Source organism: Choloepus didactylus, chromosome 20, assembly GCF_015220235.1.
Source record: "Choloepus didactylus isolate mChoDid1 chromosome 20, mChoDid1.pri, whole genome shotgun sequence".
Taxonomy (NCBI): domain Eukaryota; kingdom Metazoa; phylum Chordata; class Mammalia; order Pilosa; family Megalonychidae; genus Choloepus; species Choloepus didactylus.
This window is the reverse complement of record NC_051326.1, coordinates 12833954-12850105: the sequence shown is the minus strand read 5'-3', so window position 1 is coordinate 12850105 and position 16152 is coordinate 12833954. Positions and strand designations below refer to the sequence as shown.

Sequence of the window (16152 nt, the reverse complement as noted above, 5' to 3'; positions counted from 1 at the left end):
TTTAAAATGGGCAAAGGAAATGAATAGACATTTCTCCAAAGATAACAAATGGTCAATAATTACATGATACTTAACATCATTAGTTATTATGGAAATGCAAATCAAAAGTGCAATGAGATACCACTTCATACCTACTTAGATGGCTGTAATAAAAGAGACAGATAATAACAGGTGTAAGTGAGAATGCAGAAAGATTGAAAACCTTCATTCATTAATAATGGGAAGGTAAAATGGTGCAGCCACTTTGGAAAACAGTTTGGCAGTCTCTCAAGTAAAACATAAAACTACCATATGATAAAGGAATTCAACTCCTAGGTATATAAACAAACAAATGTCCACACAACAACTTGCACACAAATGTTCATAGTAGCATTAGATATTTGAAGTGTATCAATACAATGGAATATTATTCAGCCAAAAAAGTAATGAAGTAGTGACACATGCTACAACATGGATGAACCTTAAAAATATCATGCTAACTACAAGAAACCCAAACCAAAAGGCCATAATATTGTATGAATGCATTTATATGAAAGTTCAGAATAGGCAAATCCATAAAGACATAAAATAGATTAGTGTTTGTCAGGAGCTGAAGGGTAGGGGAAATAGGGAATGACTGCTAATGGATATGGTGTTTCTTTTTGGGGTCATAAATATGTTCTGAGATTAGTGCAGATGTTTTATAACTTTATGACTAAAAACCATTGAATTTACACTTATAAATATGAATTTTATTGTACATCAGTTCTATCTCTATAAAAAATAAAGGCTGGAAATCAATAATTTAATAAGAAATTCAAAAAGTTACAATGTGAATAGTAAACTAAACCTAATAAAAACAAAATTAAAAGGAGCAGAAATTAATAGGCCAGAAAATAACCATAAAATAGAGATAAGCAACATTCTGAAAGTTATCTGTGGAAAAGAAATCAATAAATCACAGAAAAGAGGGACAAAAATAAATTTTAAAAAGGATATATAAAACCAATGTCAGGACTGAAGAGAGAACAACATTACAGTTTTGGAGACAGTAAAAAGATAATGCAAAGATCTTAGGAACAACTATGCAACAATCATTTTGAAAATTTATATGAAATGGAATAAGTTCTAGGAAAATACAGCTTAAAACTGATAAAAAGAATAGAGTCTGAATGACCCTATACATATTAATTAAGTTTAATTTGTAATATTAAACTCTTCCAGAGATAGAGAAAAAGAAAAAGAGGAAACAGTCCTACAACTCATTTACAAACCAGCATTAATGCTGGTACCAAAACTGGCAAGGTCATTAAAGAAAGAAAATTATATAAGTGATTATCTCTCAAGAAAAAAGATGGAAATATCTTTTTAAAAATAATATACAAAAGAATCCCATGATACATAACATTGATAACCAATAATGACTATACTGGATTTTAGGACTGGAAGGCAGTCTGGTATTTGAAAATCAATGTAATTTGACACATTAGCAGAATAAAGGAAAAATATTCTATAATATCAATAGACATGGAAAAAATATTTGAAAACTCAACAGCCATTCATAATAAAAACACAGTAAACTAGGAATAAAAGGAAATGTCCTTCATCTGATGAAAATCTATGAAAAATTAACAACAGGGACTCGGGCAAGATGGCGGCATAGAGAGGAGTGGAAGCTAAGTAGTCCCCCTGAAACACTACAAAAAACTAAAAACAACTAGTAAATAATCCAGAATAACTGTGGGGGACAAACAAGAACATCCATTCATCATACACCAACCTGAATTGGGAGGAATGCCCGAGAACACAGCATAAAATCTGTAAGTAAAACCTGCGGAACCAGGTCGGGAGACCCCCTCCCCCATAGCCCGAGCTGCGGAGCTGCGTGGTGCCACAGAGAAGCTCTCTCCCAGCAAGCAAATACAGCTCAGCTGAGCTCCAACTGGGGTTTTAAGTAGCGAGTGTGAACTGCTCACTACAGGTACGCAGCCCCAAAAAACACACAGAGGCTTTGGGTGACGACTGACCTGGGAGAGCCGGAGGGTCGCCTTGACTGGGTCTGAAGGGGACTATCTGTTTCTTTTTTGGCTCAGTGGAGAAAGCCCCAGTCATTTTAACTTTCCCGGGCTGTGACTCGGGGAAGGGCGGAGACAGCACAAGCAGAGAGCAAGACCACTGAAATGCTAATGACCTCCACCTGGGGGCTCTGTCTTCTCTAGGAGGAAAGGGGTGGGGCCCTTTCCATTCAGAACCAGACCCCAGAGCCTGGGGGAACACGGCCATACCGCCTCACACCCGTCAAGAATTATAGGCTAACAGGCATCACCTGCTGGGCAGAAAAGCACAGTGACCTGAGGCATCAAAGGCTGGAGCAATTTTCTAAGACACACCTGCAGGGAAACCAGATACTGAATATTTCTCCCCTCTGGGACCTGAGCCTGTTCTGGTCTGGGAAAACCTGATTTGGATAACCAAGGAAACCATGCCTAGACAACAGAAAATTACAACCTACACTAAGAAAAACAAAGTTATGGCCCAGTCAAAGGAACAAACGTACACTTCAACTGAGATACAGGAATTTAAACAATTAATGCTAAATCAATTCAAAAAGTTTAGAGAAGATATCGCAAAAGAGATAGAGGCTGTAAAGGAAGCACTGGACATGTATACAGCAGAAATCAAAAGTTCAAAAAACCTACTAGTAGAATCTATGGAAATGAAAGGCACAACACAAGAGATGAAAGACACAATGGAAACATACAACAGCAGATCTCAAGAGGCAGAAGAAAACACCCAGGAACTGGAGAACAAAACACCTGAAAGCCTACACGCAAAGGAGCAGATGGAGAAAAGAATGAAAAAATATGAGCAACGTCTCCGGAAACTCAAGGATGAAACAAAGTACAATAATGTATGTATCATTGGTGTCCCAGAAGGAGAAGAGAAGGGAAAGGGGGCAGAAGCAATAATAGAAGAAATAATCAATGAAAATTTCCCATCTCTTATGAAAGACATAAAATTACAGATCCAAGAAGCACAGCGTACTCCAAACAGAAGAGATATGAATAGGCCTATGCCAAGACACTTAATAATCAGATTATCAAATGTCAAAGACAAAGAGAGAATCCTGAAAGCAGCAAGAGAAAAGCAATCCATTACATACAAAGGAAGCTTCATAAGACTATGTGCAGATCTCTCAGCAGAAACCATGGAGGCAAGAAGGAAGTGATGTGATATATTTAAGATACTGAAAGAGAAAAACCACCAACCAAGAATCCTGTATCCAGCAAAGCTGTCCTTCAAATATGAGGGAGAGCTTAAAATATTTTCTGACAAACAGACAATGAGAGACTTTGTGAACGAGACACCTGCCCTACAGGAAATACTAAAGGGAGCACTACAGGGTGATAGAAGACAGGAGTGCGTGGTTTGGAACACAATTTTGGGAGATGGTAGCAATGTAAGTACACTGAACAAAGGTAACTATGAATACGGTTGGGAGAGAAAGATGGGGAGCATGTGAGACACCACAAGAAAGGAGGAAAGATAACGACTGGGACTGTGTAACTTGCTGAAATCTAGAGTATTCAACAATTGTGATAAAATGTACAAATATGTTCTTTTATGAGGGAGAACAAGCAAATGTCAACCTTGCAAGGTGTTAAAAATGGGGAGGCATTGGGGGAGGGATGCAATCAGCATAAACTAGAGACTGTAACTAATAGAATCATTGTATTATGCTTCCTTTAATGTAACAAAGGTGATATACCAAGGTGAATGCAGATAAGAGGGGGGGATAGGGGAGGCATGTTAGACACTTGACATTGGTGGTACTGTCTGATTCTTTATTCTACTTTGATTTAAGGTTATTTTTCCTTTTGCTGCTTCCTAGCTGTCATTTTTTTTTGTTTCCTCTTCCTTTTGCCTCTCTACCTTCTTTGACTCTCCCTCCTGCCTTGTGGAAGAAATGTAGATGCTCTTGCTTAGTATGAGCAGAATGTTCAATTAGGATGAACTTAAATGTTTGGAAATGAACAGGGGTGTTGGTAGCAAGATGTGAGAATAACTAACAGTGCCAAATGGTGCGTGAATGAGGTGGAAAGGGGAAGCTCAGAGTCATATATGTCACCAGAAGGAAAGTTGGAGGTCAAAAGATGGAAATGTATAAAACTGAATCCTATGGTGGGCAATGTCCATGATCAACTGTACAAATACTAGAAATCACTTCATGAACCAGAACAAATGTATGACAATACAATTAGAAGTTAATAATAGAGGGGCATATAGGGAAGAACTATATACCTATTACAAACTATATACTACAGTTAGTAGTATTTCAACATTTTTTCATAAACAGTAACAAACGTACTATATCAATACTAGGAGTCAACAATTGAGGGGGGTTGGTTAGGGATAGGGGAGGTTTAGAGTTTCCTTTTCTTTTTTTCTTTTTTCATCTTTCACTTTATTTCTTGTCTGGAGTAATGAAAAGTTTCTAAAAATTGAACAAAAATTAAGTGTGATGGATGCACAGCTGTATGAGGGTACCCAGGGGCAAGTGATTGTACACTTTGGATCTTTGGATAATTGTATGGTATCTGAACAATCTCAATAAAAATGAAAAAAAAAAAAAAAAAGGCATGATATATTTAAGGTATGATAAATTTAAGGTACTGAAAGAAAAACTGTTGGCCCAAACTTTACACAGAAAAATTGTCTTTTGAAAATGAGGGAAGTTTAAAATAGTCACAAACAGAAGCTGAGAGAGTGAACTTTCAGATAAGACAAATGAAATCGTCCAGTCTTAGAAGGCCTCTGGAAACCGCAAGCATTATGGGGGTCTCAGAGAAAGAGAGAGAGCGAGCAAGGGGCAGAATGAATATTCAAAGAAATAATGGCAGAAAACTTCCCAAATTAATCGAAAGACAAGAATATGCACATTGAAGAAACTCTACAAACCCCAAACAGAATAAACTCAAAAAAGAACCATGCCTAAACTAGTCAAACTCTTGAATGCCAAGCACAAAGACAGAATTCTGAAAGCTGTAACATACTAGGGACCCTAGTATGTTACATACTAGGGATCCCTAAAAAGATAAAGTTCCTATTTCATCAGAAACCACGGAGGCAAGAAGGTAGTGGTATGACATATTTAAAGTGCTGAAAAAAACTGTCAACTATGAATTCTGTATCTGGCAATACTGTCCTTCAAAAATAAGGCAGAGATTCCCAGATAAACAAAAGCTGAGGGAGTTCGTCACCACTAGATCACGCTTACAAGAAATGCTGAAGGGAGTTCTCCAAGTTTAATGGAAATGACAATAAATAATTGACAGAAGCCACATGAAGAAATAAAGATCTCCAGTAAAGAAAATGACATTGGTAAATACATGTACCAATACTACTGTATTTTTAGCTTGTAATTCTACTTCTTACTTCCTACAGGATCTAAAAAGAAAATGCATAAAATGCATTAATAAATCAATGGTTTTGGACCTGATACATAAACATGTAATTTGTGACAAGAACTACATAAGGGTGGGGCTGGAGATATACTGTACTATAGTCTATGTATGTAAGTTGTTGGTATAAAAGCAAATGAGATCATTACAGATTTAGGATGTTAAATTTAAGCCTCATGGATACCACAAAGAAAATATCAGACAATATGCAAACCCATAAAGACAGAAAGTGGCGTACTGTTACCAGTGGTGAGGGGCAGAGGAAGAGGGGGAGTTAATCCAAAATGAGTACAGGGTTTCTGCTTGAGGTAAAGGGGACGTTATAGTAACGGATAGTGGCAAGGGCACTGCAACACTGTGAATGTGATTAATCCCTCTGAATGGCATGCTTGGGAGGGGAGGGGATGGGAAGACTTATGTTGTATATATTTTTTCCACAATTAAAAAAAAAAGAAAGAGCTAATAAAGAAACAATGACAATTAAATGCAATATATCACCCTGGATGGGATCTAGCAAAGGGGGAGAAAAGGATCAAAGGGACATTATTGGGATATATGAAAAAATTGGAATATAGACTTAGCTTTATATTGACGTTAAATTTCTTGAACTTGGTAACTGCACTCAGAGTGGTTAGATTAGTGAATATGCTTGTTCTTAGGAAATATACATGGCAGTGTTAAGTGTTCAAGGAGCACGTACGACCTACACTCACATGTTCTGAAAATGGATTGATAAATAGGTACACAGATAGACAGATGAAATGATACGGCGAATGTGGCAACATGCTAAAATTGGCAGATCTGGGTACTGGGGGAGGGAATGATGTGTTCAAGTTCTCTGTAGGGGGTTTGTATTATTTTTCTAACTGTCCTGTGACTTGAAAGTATCTCAGCATAAAAAGTTTAAAAAAATGTTGAACAAAGTTTGCTGTAACAGAAAATATACAGTATTTTACCATTTATGTAAATTTAATAAACATTCTATATTGCTTGTGGATACTGATATGTTTATGCGTATGTGTATAATTATTTTTAAATGGATAGGAGGAATTAACAGTTGTTATTGCCTCAAAACAGGAGGAGGAATGAGATGTGAGATTGTGGGCAAATTAATTTAAGCTGCAGAATTTTATTACTTTTATTAAAATAAGACTATATAAATATGATAAAATTAATAAAATATTACATGACCAAATATTATCAATTACATGTGGTAAGTGTGCATAGTTTCTTAATGTCTATTCTTTCATATATTAAAAAAAATTTCTCCAAATAAAAAAATTAGACCTAAAACACACCAGTCTTATTTATTAAGTTTTCCTTTAAGAAGGACATCCCTTATACATACTGATACAAACAAGAATATTAACTCTGACAAACACACTTGAACTGTACTTTTTACCAACATTCCTCCCGGCATCTGGACACTTCTCTGTGATTGCAAGTACTGACAGTCCCATCTCCTTATGACAGTTCTCTCAGCTGGTAGAAATAGTAACTTTTTCTTTTTCCATTCTGGAGCCCTGACACTCTGCTAATTAAAATACTTTCTTTTTCTCCACATGAGAAAGAAGCACATAATCCAATGACAGAAAAGCCTTCTGCCACTTTTCTCTCTAGATCAGTGATTTCAACTGGCCCCAGGGGATACTGGGCCAAGTCTGAAGACATTTTTTGTTATCAGAGCAAAGATGCTCCTGGCATCTAATGCACAGAGGCAGGGAGAGTGCTAAACACCTATGGAATACAGGGCAGCCCCCCACAACAAAGAATTACAGGGACAAATGTCAACAGTAAGAAGGTGAGAAACCTTGCTCCAGATCCCAGTAGATGAATGGAATAAAAGCCCCTTGTCTCCTCTCAGGGAAAAGGCTGCCCTTTTGATCTCATTGAGATTCCTTCTTTATCTGGTATTTGTAGCTCTCTTAGCAAGTGGTCTCTTCTAGCCTGTTTAAGGTTAAAATTTCTTAAAACTTAACCAAATATTTAACTACAAATAATCATTTTTAAAAATCCTGAAATTATAAAACGGTATGTCTTAGTTTTGCTAAAACCATAATGTTCTAAGATAGCAGTTGAAGATGTACAATAGATTTATTTAATCATTTGACAAATATTCACTGTGTCCTCACTGTACGTAAGCCAGATTTATGCTGAAAACTAGGGACACAATGGTGAACACAAATACACAAGGTCCGTGACAGAATGACAGCTGAGTCTAGTGGAGAAGCCAAGCATTCATTAAGTAATCACACAAAGTAGGGAAAACCTGCAAGTACAGATCAGAGGTATAAAACTACATGTGAGACAGAAACATGGATGGGGACATGTGACTTAATAGTGATGGAGGGCAGAGAAGGCTTCCGCGAGGAAGTGATGACTGAGCTGGCGTCTGGAGGATGTGTGGGTGCTAACTACAGGAATCCTCGAGGGAATAGGCTTGACCGAGGGGAAGCATGTGCAAAGGCCGTGCGGAAGGCAGACAGCGTGGTGAGACTGAGGGAAGCTTGGAGTCGATGAAACAAAAGCTTTAAAGAGGCAGTGAGAATGTTAAAGCAGCTCTGCCAGAAGCAGACCCAGACTGGAAGAGGGCTCCTACCTTGACGCCAGTGTGTCGCACGGCGATCCTTTTCTCTTATGTGAGTCTGGGTTAGCAGGGTCAGATGAGCTGTCCCCAAGGCCACTCATGTTGAAAAACTTCACACCTAAAAAGGAAGGACAAGAGTGAAAAATGAATGTATAACTGGGAATTAAAGACATTGTTTTTTGTATTATTTAGACCATATGTTTCAAAATGATTAAAAACTGCTTTCATTCATGCTGTTTGGGATTTTAAATTGACAGAAAAAAATGTATATATATGATTAAAATTTAAGTGATAAAATAGGTTTGGACTTTGAATTGTACTTTCCACTCTGAATTCTACACAGACATACCTTGATTTATTGTGCTTCCTTTTATTGCACTCTGGAGATACTATGTTTTTAACAAATTGAGGTTCACGTTGAGCAAGAATATCAGCACCATTTTTCCAACAGCATGTGCTCACTTCATGTCTCTGTGTCACATTTTGGTAATTTTCACAAAATTTCAAACATTTTCATTATTATTGTATCTGTTACAGTGATCTGTGACCTTGGATGTTGCTACTGTAATTGTTTTGGAGTGCCATGAATCATGCCCGTATAAGACCAGGAACTTAATCGATAAATGTGTATGTTCTGACTGCTCCACCGACTGGAGGTTCCCCATGTCTCTCTCCCTCTCCACTGGCCTCCCTATCCCCTGAGAAGCAACAATATTAAAATTAAGCCAGTTAACAACCCCACAATGGCCTCTAACTGTTCAAGTGAAAGGAACGGCACTTGAACCCATTCATTTTTCACTGTTGTCCTTCCTTTTTAGGTGTGAAGTTTTTCAACATGAGTGGCCTTGGGGACAGCTCATCTGACCCTGCTAACCCAGAAAGTGAAAGGAATGTCTCTCATTTGAAATCAAAAGCTAGAAATGACAAAGCTTAGTGAGGAAGGCATGTCGAAAGCCAAGACAGGACAAAAGCTAGGCCTCTTGTGTCAGTTAGCAGAGCTGTGAATGCAAAGGAAAAGTTCTTGAAAGAAATTAAAAGTGCTACTCCAGTGAACACAGGAATGATAAGACAGCAAAACAGCCTTATTGCTGATAGATATGGAGCAAGTTTTAGTGGTCTGAATGGAAGCTCAAACCAGCCACAACATTCCCTTAAGCCAAAGTCTAATCCAGAGCAGGTTCTAACTCTCTTCAACTCATGGAAGGCTGAGAGAGGTGAGGAAACTGCAGAAGAAAAGCATGAAGCTAGAAGACGTTGGTTCATGAGGCTTAAGAAAAGCAGCTGTCTCCATAACACCAAAGTATAAGGTGAGGCAGTGAGTGCTGATGTAGAAGCTACAGAAAGTTATCCAGAAGATCTAGCTAAGATAATTGATGAAGGTGGCTACACTAAACAACAGATTTTCAATGCAGATGAAACAGCCTTCTATTGGAAGAACATGCCACCTAGGACTTTTCTACCTAGAGAGGAGAAGTCAATGGCCTGTCTCCAAAGCTTCAAAGGACAGGCTGACACTCTTGTTAGGAACTAATGCAGCTGGTGACTTTAAGTTGAAGCCAATGCTCATTTACCATTCCAAAAATCCTAAGGCCTTTAAGAATTATGCTGGATGCACTCTGCCTGTACTCTATAAATGGAACAAACATGCCTGGATCATGGCACATCTGTTTACAACATGATTGACTGAATATTTTAAGCTTACTGTTGAAACCTACTAACCAGAAAAAAGGTTTCCTTTCAAAATATGACTGCTCATTGACAATGCACCTGGTCACCTAAGAGCTCCGATGGAGACATACAAAGAGATGAATGTTGTTTTCATGGTGGCTAATCCAACATCCATTCTACAGCCCAGGGATCTAAGAGTCTTTTCAACTTTCAAGTCTTATTATTAAGAAATACATTTTGTAAGGATATGGCTGCCATAGATAGTGATTCCTCTGATGGATCAGGCAAAGTAAACTGAAAAGCTTCTGGAAAGGATTCACTATTCTAGATGTCATTAAGAACACTCATGAGGCAGGAGGTCAAAATATCAATATTAGCAGGCATTTGGAAGAAGTTGATTCCAACCCTCATGGATGACTTTGAGAGGTTCGGGGCGTCAGCAGAGTAAGTAACTACAGATGTGGTAGAAAGAGCAAGAAAATTAGAATTAGAAGTGGAGCCTAAAGATGTGACTAAACTGCTGCAATCTTATGCAATCTAATAATAAAAGAGGAGTTGCTTCCTATAGATGAATAAAGAAAGTGGTTTCTTGACATGGAAACCACTTCTGGTGAAGATGCTGTGAACACTCTTGAAATCACAACAAAGGATTTAGAATATTACATCAATTTAGTTGATAAAGTAGAGGCAGAGTTTCAGAAGACTGACTCCAATTTTGAAAGAAGTTCTACTGTGGGTCAAATGCTATCAAACAGTGTCACATGCTACAGAGAAATCTTTAGTTGTCTTATTTTAGGAAATTGCCATGGCCTCCAACCATCAGCCACCACCACCCTGGTCAGTCAGCAGCCATTAACATCAAGGCAAGATCTCCACCAGCAAAACAATTATGACTTTCTGAAGGCTCCAGTGATGGTTAGCATTTTTTACCAATAAAGTATTTTTAAATTAAGGTATGTACATTGTTCTTTTAGTCATAATGCTATTGCACACTTAATAGACTACAGTAAAGTGTAAACATAACTTTTATAATCACTGAGAAACCAAAAACTCTGTGTTTTGGCTTTATTGCAATATTCACTTTATTGTGGTGGTCTGGAACTGAACCCACAATATCTCTGAGGTATGCCTGTGCTTGTAATCATGTGTTTATATAGTGAAGCGACAAAGATCAAATGTTTAGTCTATGTTAGGACCTTGGTGTAAGTGCCAGAGAACACAAAGTCATTCTCCCTGGCATACCAGCCAGGGTTCTTTCTCACATGGTTGCGCCAGTCAGTGACTGCACATAAAGATCCCTTCTCATCTGTCTTCATTAACCACGAGCCCCTGTAGAATCTCTAATGAAGTTCAGAATCCTATCCTTGGTCTTAAAATCATCAAAGCTTTTGGATTTTTCCAGTGCCAAACAACACACCTCTCCATTCTCATTCATTCCATCTACCCTTGTAAAAGGAGGGAAAATTCTTAAATGGGAAAAACCTTTAAATATCCTTAAGTTCTAAATTATCAAATGACTAGAGTGCTGCAGTGTTAACAGCCATGCTGGTAAATTTATTATAAAGAACACTGAGATCCATGAGAATCTCTCACATGGCTTTAGTTAATAGTTCTGAGTAAATCCTTTTTTTCTCTAGTTCTGAAGCTCATTCATTGCAGCCCTCTTCTCAAGACCCAATGACTATCTCAAATCAAATACTTTTGTAGTGTAAATTATCCCTAATAATTGATCATGGAGCTTATTTCATGCAACAAAAAGGGTACACTTCCAATTTCTCCATATTACAAGCACCATACATGAAAATGTACAACTCCTAGGATTGCAATCTTGCAATTATTCTTTTTCTTCTTCCTCCTTCACTCTTTATTTCTAATTGCTATCCACATTCTGCTAATTCTTCCTTGACCACAGATCTTAGATTCTGTCTCCTCCTTCTTCATTCCCAGATATAGTTATGATCTTAGTTTTGAACCAAAAACCTTGTTCTAGATTAATGCAAGGTATCTGGTTTTATACGGTTTCTCAATTCCAGTAACTCTTCATTTCTAACTCCTCCTATAAGCTGCAATGGCATTCCTGCTCAAATATCAATTTCAAGAGTGGAGTTTAGCATTTGGTGGTTAAAAGTATGGGTTTTGGGATCAGAAAGACCTTGAACAATTCCTGGCTTAACTACTACCTGTGTTCCTTGGGTAAAATACATAATCTCCTTGACCTATTTTTTCATCTGTAATATAGGGATAATAACTATACTTACCTGCCTTTAGAACTGCAGTAGGGGTATCATAGTGTATAATAAGTTTCTGGAGAATGTTGACCAAGTTGTTATTTCCCCTTCAGTCTGAGAGTCCTTGAGGCTAGTGTTTATCTAGTGGATAAATCATTTGATACTTCCTCATCGATAAATACAATGGATAATTTTCATTTCCTCATATATCAATGCTTAATACATGCCTGCTACTATTATTCCTATTTTATTAGACTGCTTGGAGCAGCATTTTAAACTGTTCCCTCTGGAAACGTTATCAATTGGCTTCTGTGATCCCACACTTCTTTCATTAACTTAAAAAGTAAATAAAGCATTTATCATGCATCAGGCACTATTCTTGGAGCTGGATATATAGTGCAGAGCAAAAGAGGTTTCTGCCTTCATGGATTAGGAGAACAAGACATCAACAATAAAACACAAATATAAATATATATGTATACACTCAAGTTCATAGCAGCATTATTGACAACTGCCAAAAGGTGGAAACAACCCAGTGTCTATCAACAGATAAATGGATAAACAAAATGTGATATATACATGATTGAATAAAGCCATAAAAGGGATGATGTTGTGATGTGTGCAACAACATGGATGAACCTTGAAAACATGCTAAGTGAAATAAGCCAGACACAAAAGGAAAAAAATTGCTTAATTCCATTTATATGAAATATCCAGAATAAACAAATTCAGAGACAGAAAGTAGGTCAGAGGTTACCAGGGTCCAGGCGGAGGGGGAATGGAGAGTTACCGCTTAATGGGCAAAGAATTTCTGTTTAGGGTGATGGAAAAGCTTTAGTAATTGAAGGTGTTGATGGTAGGATAACATTGTAAATGTAGTTAATGCCACTGAATTGTACATTTGGGAATGGATGAAATGGCAAATTTTGTGTTATATATGTTAACACACAAACAGACCCACACATGCATAAACTGTGGTAAGAGTCATAAAGTAAATAATTAGGGTTCAAATTGAAAAACAATAGAAGAGACCTAATTTTAATTGGGAGAGCAAATGAGGCTCCTCTGAAAAAGTTATATTTAAGCCATGACCTAAGCAATTAATAGAAACATCGTGGTTTTCTTCTTACCTTATTTTCAGTACTTTTTACCCAGTTCCTGAGGTTTAGAATTCCTAATGTTCTACTGGCTAGGTCTCTTTTTCTATTATCAGATATTTTCTGGGGTGGCCTCACTCTCTCACATGGTTTTGAAAAACATCTCTATACTGATTACTCCCAAAGCTTCATCTCTAGGCCAAATCTCCTGAGCATAAAAGAGCTCCCCATCAGGTATGTCCGTGTGGATGTCACACAGGCACTTCAAACTCAACTTTACAAACCACCTTCACATTTCCTACTCATGCATCTTTTGTCTTGGTTGGTGCACTGAGTCATTCTTGCCTCTTCTCTCATATCCCATAAGCAAGCAAACACAAGATTTGTCAACTTCTTTTTCCCAAATATTTCTAAAATCTATCTCATCCTTATAATCTCCTTTACCAAGATCCCAGATCAGGCTCTCATCATCTCTTGCTGGACTACTAAAATAGCTTCTCAAATGGTTTTCCTGTTTCCAGTCTTGTCCTCCTTGAATTCCAACCTCTACAGAGCCACTAGAGTGGGCTACCAAAAAATACATGTCTGATCATGTCAATCTCTTGTTCAAAACCCTTTACTAAATCCTCATTGCCCAAAGGACAACATCCAACTTCCCTAACATAACGTACAATGTCTACATCAACTCTCACCTACTGTGTGAGTCAGAATTTGGCGAATGACTAGGTAACTATCAAGAACAATCAGTAGTAGTTTATATATGTTAATTTTAGTTTCAATCTCAAGAAAACTTTAAAAATAAAATCCTTGGTAATGTCTCATGTTCCCAGCAAAAAGCAAGCAAGCATTAAGTACAAAACTTTAAATTCAATTGAATGGGGGCAGCAGCCCAACTTAAGTTAGCAAAAAATACATGCCACCATTCTAAGCCCTGAGGACAAAGCTGTGAATAAAATTAACAAAATAACTATCCTTATGAAACTTTATTCTATCGTGAGGGAGACACACAGTAAATAAAATATTAAAATAAATTATATAGTATATTTGAAGGTCGTAAGTGCTAAGGAGAAAAATAAGACACAAACAGAATCTAAGAGAAGGGGCAGCAATTCTAAATAACATAGTTAGGAAAGGCTTCCTTGAGCAGGTGTGACATGAACAAAGATCTGAAGGAGGGAGTGGACCACGGGCGTGAGTCTGGAGGAAGGGTGTACCTGGCAAGGGGAAGAGGACGCGTTTCTCTGAGGCTTCAAGGCAGAAGCACAACAATGATTTTTGTGTGCCTGGAGCTGGAGAGTGAGGGAATAGATGAGGTCAGAGTCGTAACAGGAGGCTGTATCATATAAGGCTTCAAAAGTCATTTTAAGGACCTGTTTTACTCTGAGTTGGAGACTCACTGAAGGGTTATAAGCAGAGGAATGACAGAATTTAACTTTTATTCTAAAACTTTCTTTATGAAGGATAAGTACAATCTTTCTCATCTCAGTATTGTAGTACCTGAGTGTCCAACTACTAACTGGAAATTTCCATTTGATTATCTCTGTCACCTCAAATCCAAAATGTATAAAACATAATAGACTTTTAAATTCCAAATTTCTATTTATGATGAATAAATGAGATGAGCTGCATTATGGATCAATGCCATCATTAAAAAAACATTTGTTAAATCCCTTGTTGGTGGAACCTACGATAAGGAAAATATAGACTTATTTAGCCCTCTCAAATTTACAATTGAATGTGGGCAACTCCAGTGTAAATGCACATATGCCAGACTTGCACAACAAGGAAAGACAGGAAGGAGGGAAGAAGGGAGAAAGCGGAAAAGGAAGGGAAGGAGGGAGGGAGGGAGGAATGAAGGAAGGAAAAAAAAAGCTGTCAAAAGGCCTGACAATGGTTTTGTGAGCATTCATTGTGAAAAACAAACACAAAATTTCTTTCTTGGAAAACAATATCCTATCGCTAAATCCCCGGACAAAAAAACCAAATAAGAAAAATAAGGACATAATTTCTAATGACGGGCCTGAAAAATTCTTTGCACTAATTGATAATCTGTAAGCCCCTTGACTATGGTGACTTCTTTCTGCCTTTAACTCCTCTGGCGAGTGGGGGTTGCCACTTCATTACACAAGGCTCTGCTGTGTTATGTATGTCTCTGTCTTTCCTCCTCTAAAAGACTCTTAAGATTCTTGAGGGCAGGAACCATGCTTCACCGTACTTACGTCATCTGTAACAACTAACATGGTGTTTTTTCAATTCAAAGATTTAGCAAACATTTGTTCTGTGAAAAGCACAATGCTCCCGGAATTAAATGGCCTTCAGAGAAAGTAAAATGGAGTACACACACTAAAAGAGTTTACAATCGACTAAAGAGTCTTATCTAGTAAAGAACCAATTATAAAACAAGACAGAAATACAGAGAGTGCTACACAGAAGCAGAGGAAATTGATGTCAGAGCCAAAGGTAAGGTATGATTTATTTAGACTAGGGAAATAACAACTTAGCAAAAATGAATGCCTGCTGAATGAATAACATCCATATTAGCCAGTTGGCATTAATATTAACCCTTGTTCTAAATTTACATGGAGTACATCAGCATGGTCAAAGGTAGAAGAGGATTGAGGCCTTTTACTCAAAACGTAAAATATATCCCAAAACTACAGCAATGAGACAGAGGACTTAGCCAAGACACATTAAGATGGGGTTATGCATCCACTTGCAAACACCTGAGAAGTGACCTACCTTATTATTTAAACTGTACACATGCTAATGATAAAATTAAGATTCTCTACCCCACAAATCTTATCCAAAAGCAATTTCATCCTAGAAGTTAAAATATAAGGTAATATGACGGGAGAATCTTGAAAAGACTGATAATGATTTTTTTTGATTCAGACTGTAAAATCTGACAAGTGTTTGTCTTTTTCCCATACAGGAAAAATAGACAGCATTTGATAAGTGTGAGTATGCTAATTGCTAAAAGGTATAATCTATAATAAGTCCTAGATGAAGCATACTAAATTCTAGCTTATGATACTTCCTTTGAGATGAATGCACAGGAAATCAAGATATATTATTTAAGTTATCAGGAGGTGTCTTAGTTTGCTAATGCTGCAGAATGCAAAACACCAGAG

The 16152-nt window shown here is 37.4% G+C and overlaps 1 protein-coding gene across 6 annotated transcripts in view; it reads right to left on the bottom strand.

Annotated features, from left to right (window-relative positions):
* The window catches only part of NCOA1 (nuclear receptor coactivator 1), a 296364-nt gene that overhangs the window by 103289 nt on the left and 176923 nt on the right, over window positions 1–16152 (bottom strand). For 4 of the 6 annotated variants that reach the window (XM_037813218.1, XM_037813219.1, XM_037813220.1 and 1 more), the window contains exon 1: window positions 8041–8129. In XM_037813218.1, coding sequence (XP_037669146.1) covers window positions 8041–8129 — 89 coding nt within the window. Of the gene's footprint in view, window positions 1–8040; window positions 8147–16152 lie in introns of those variants that run through there. The other 2 variants (XM_037813217.1, XM_037813216.1) reach the window with 1 other exon arrangement.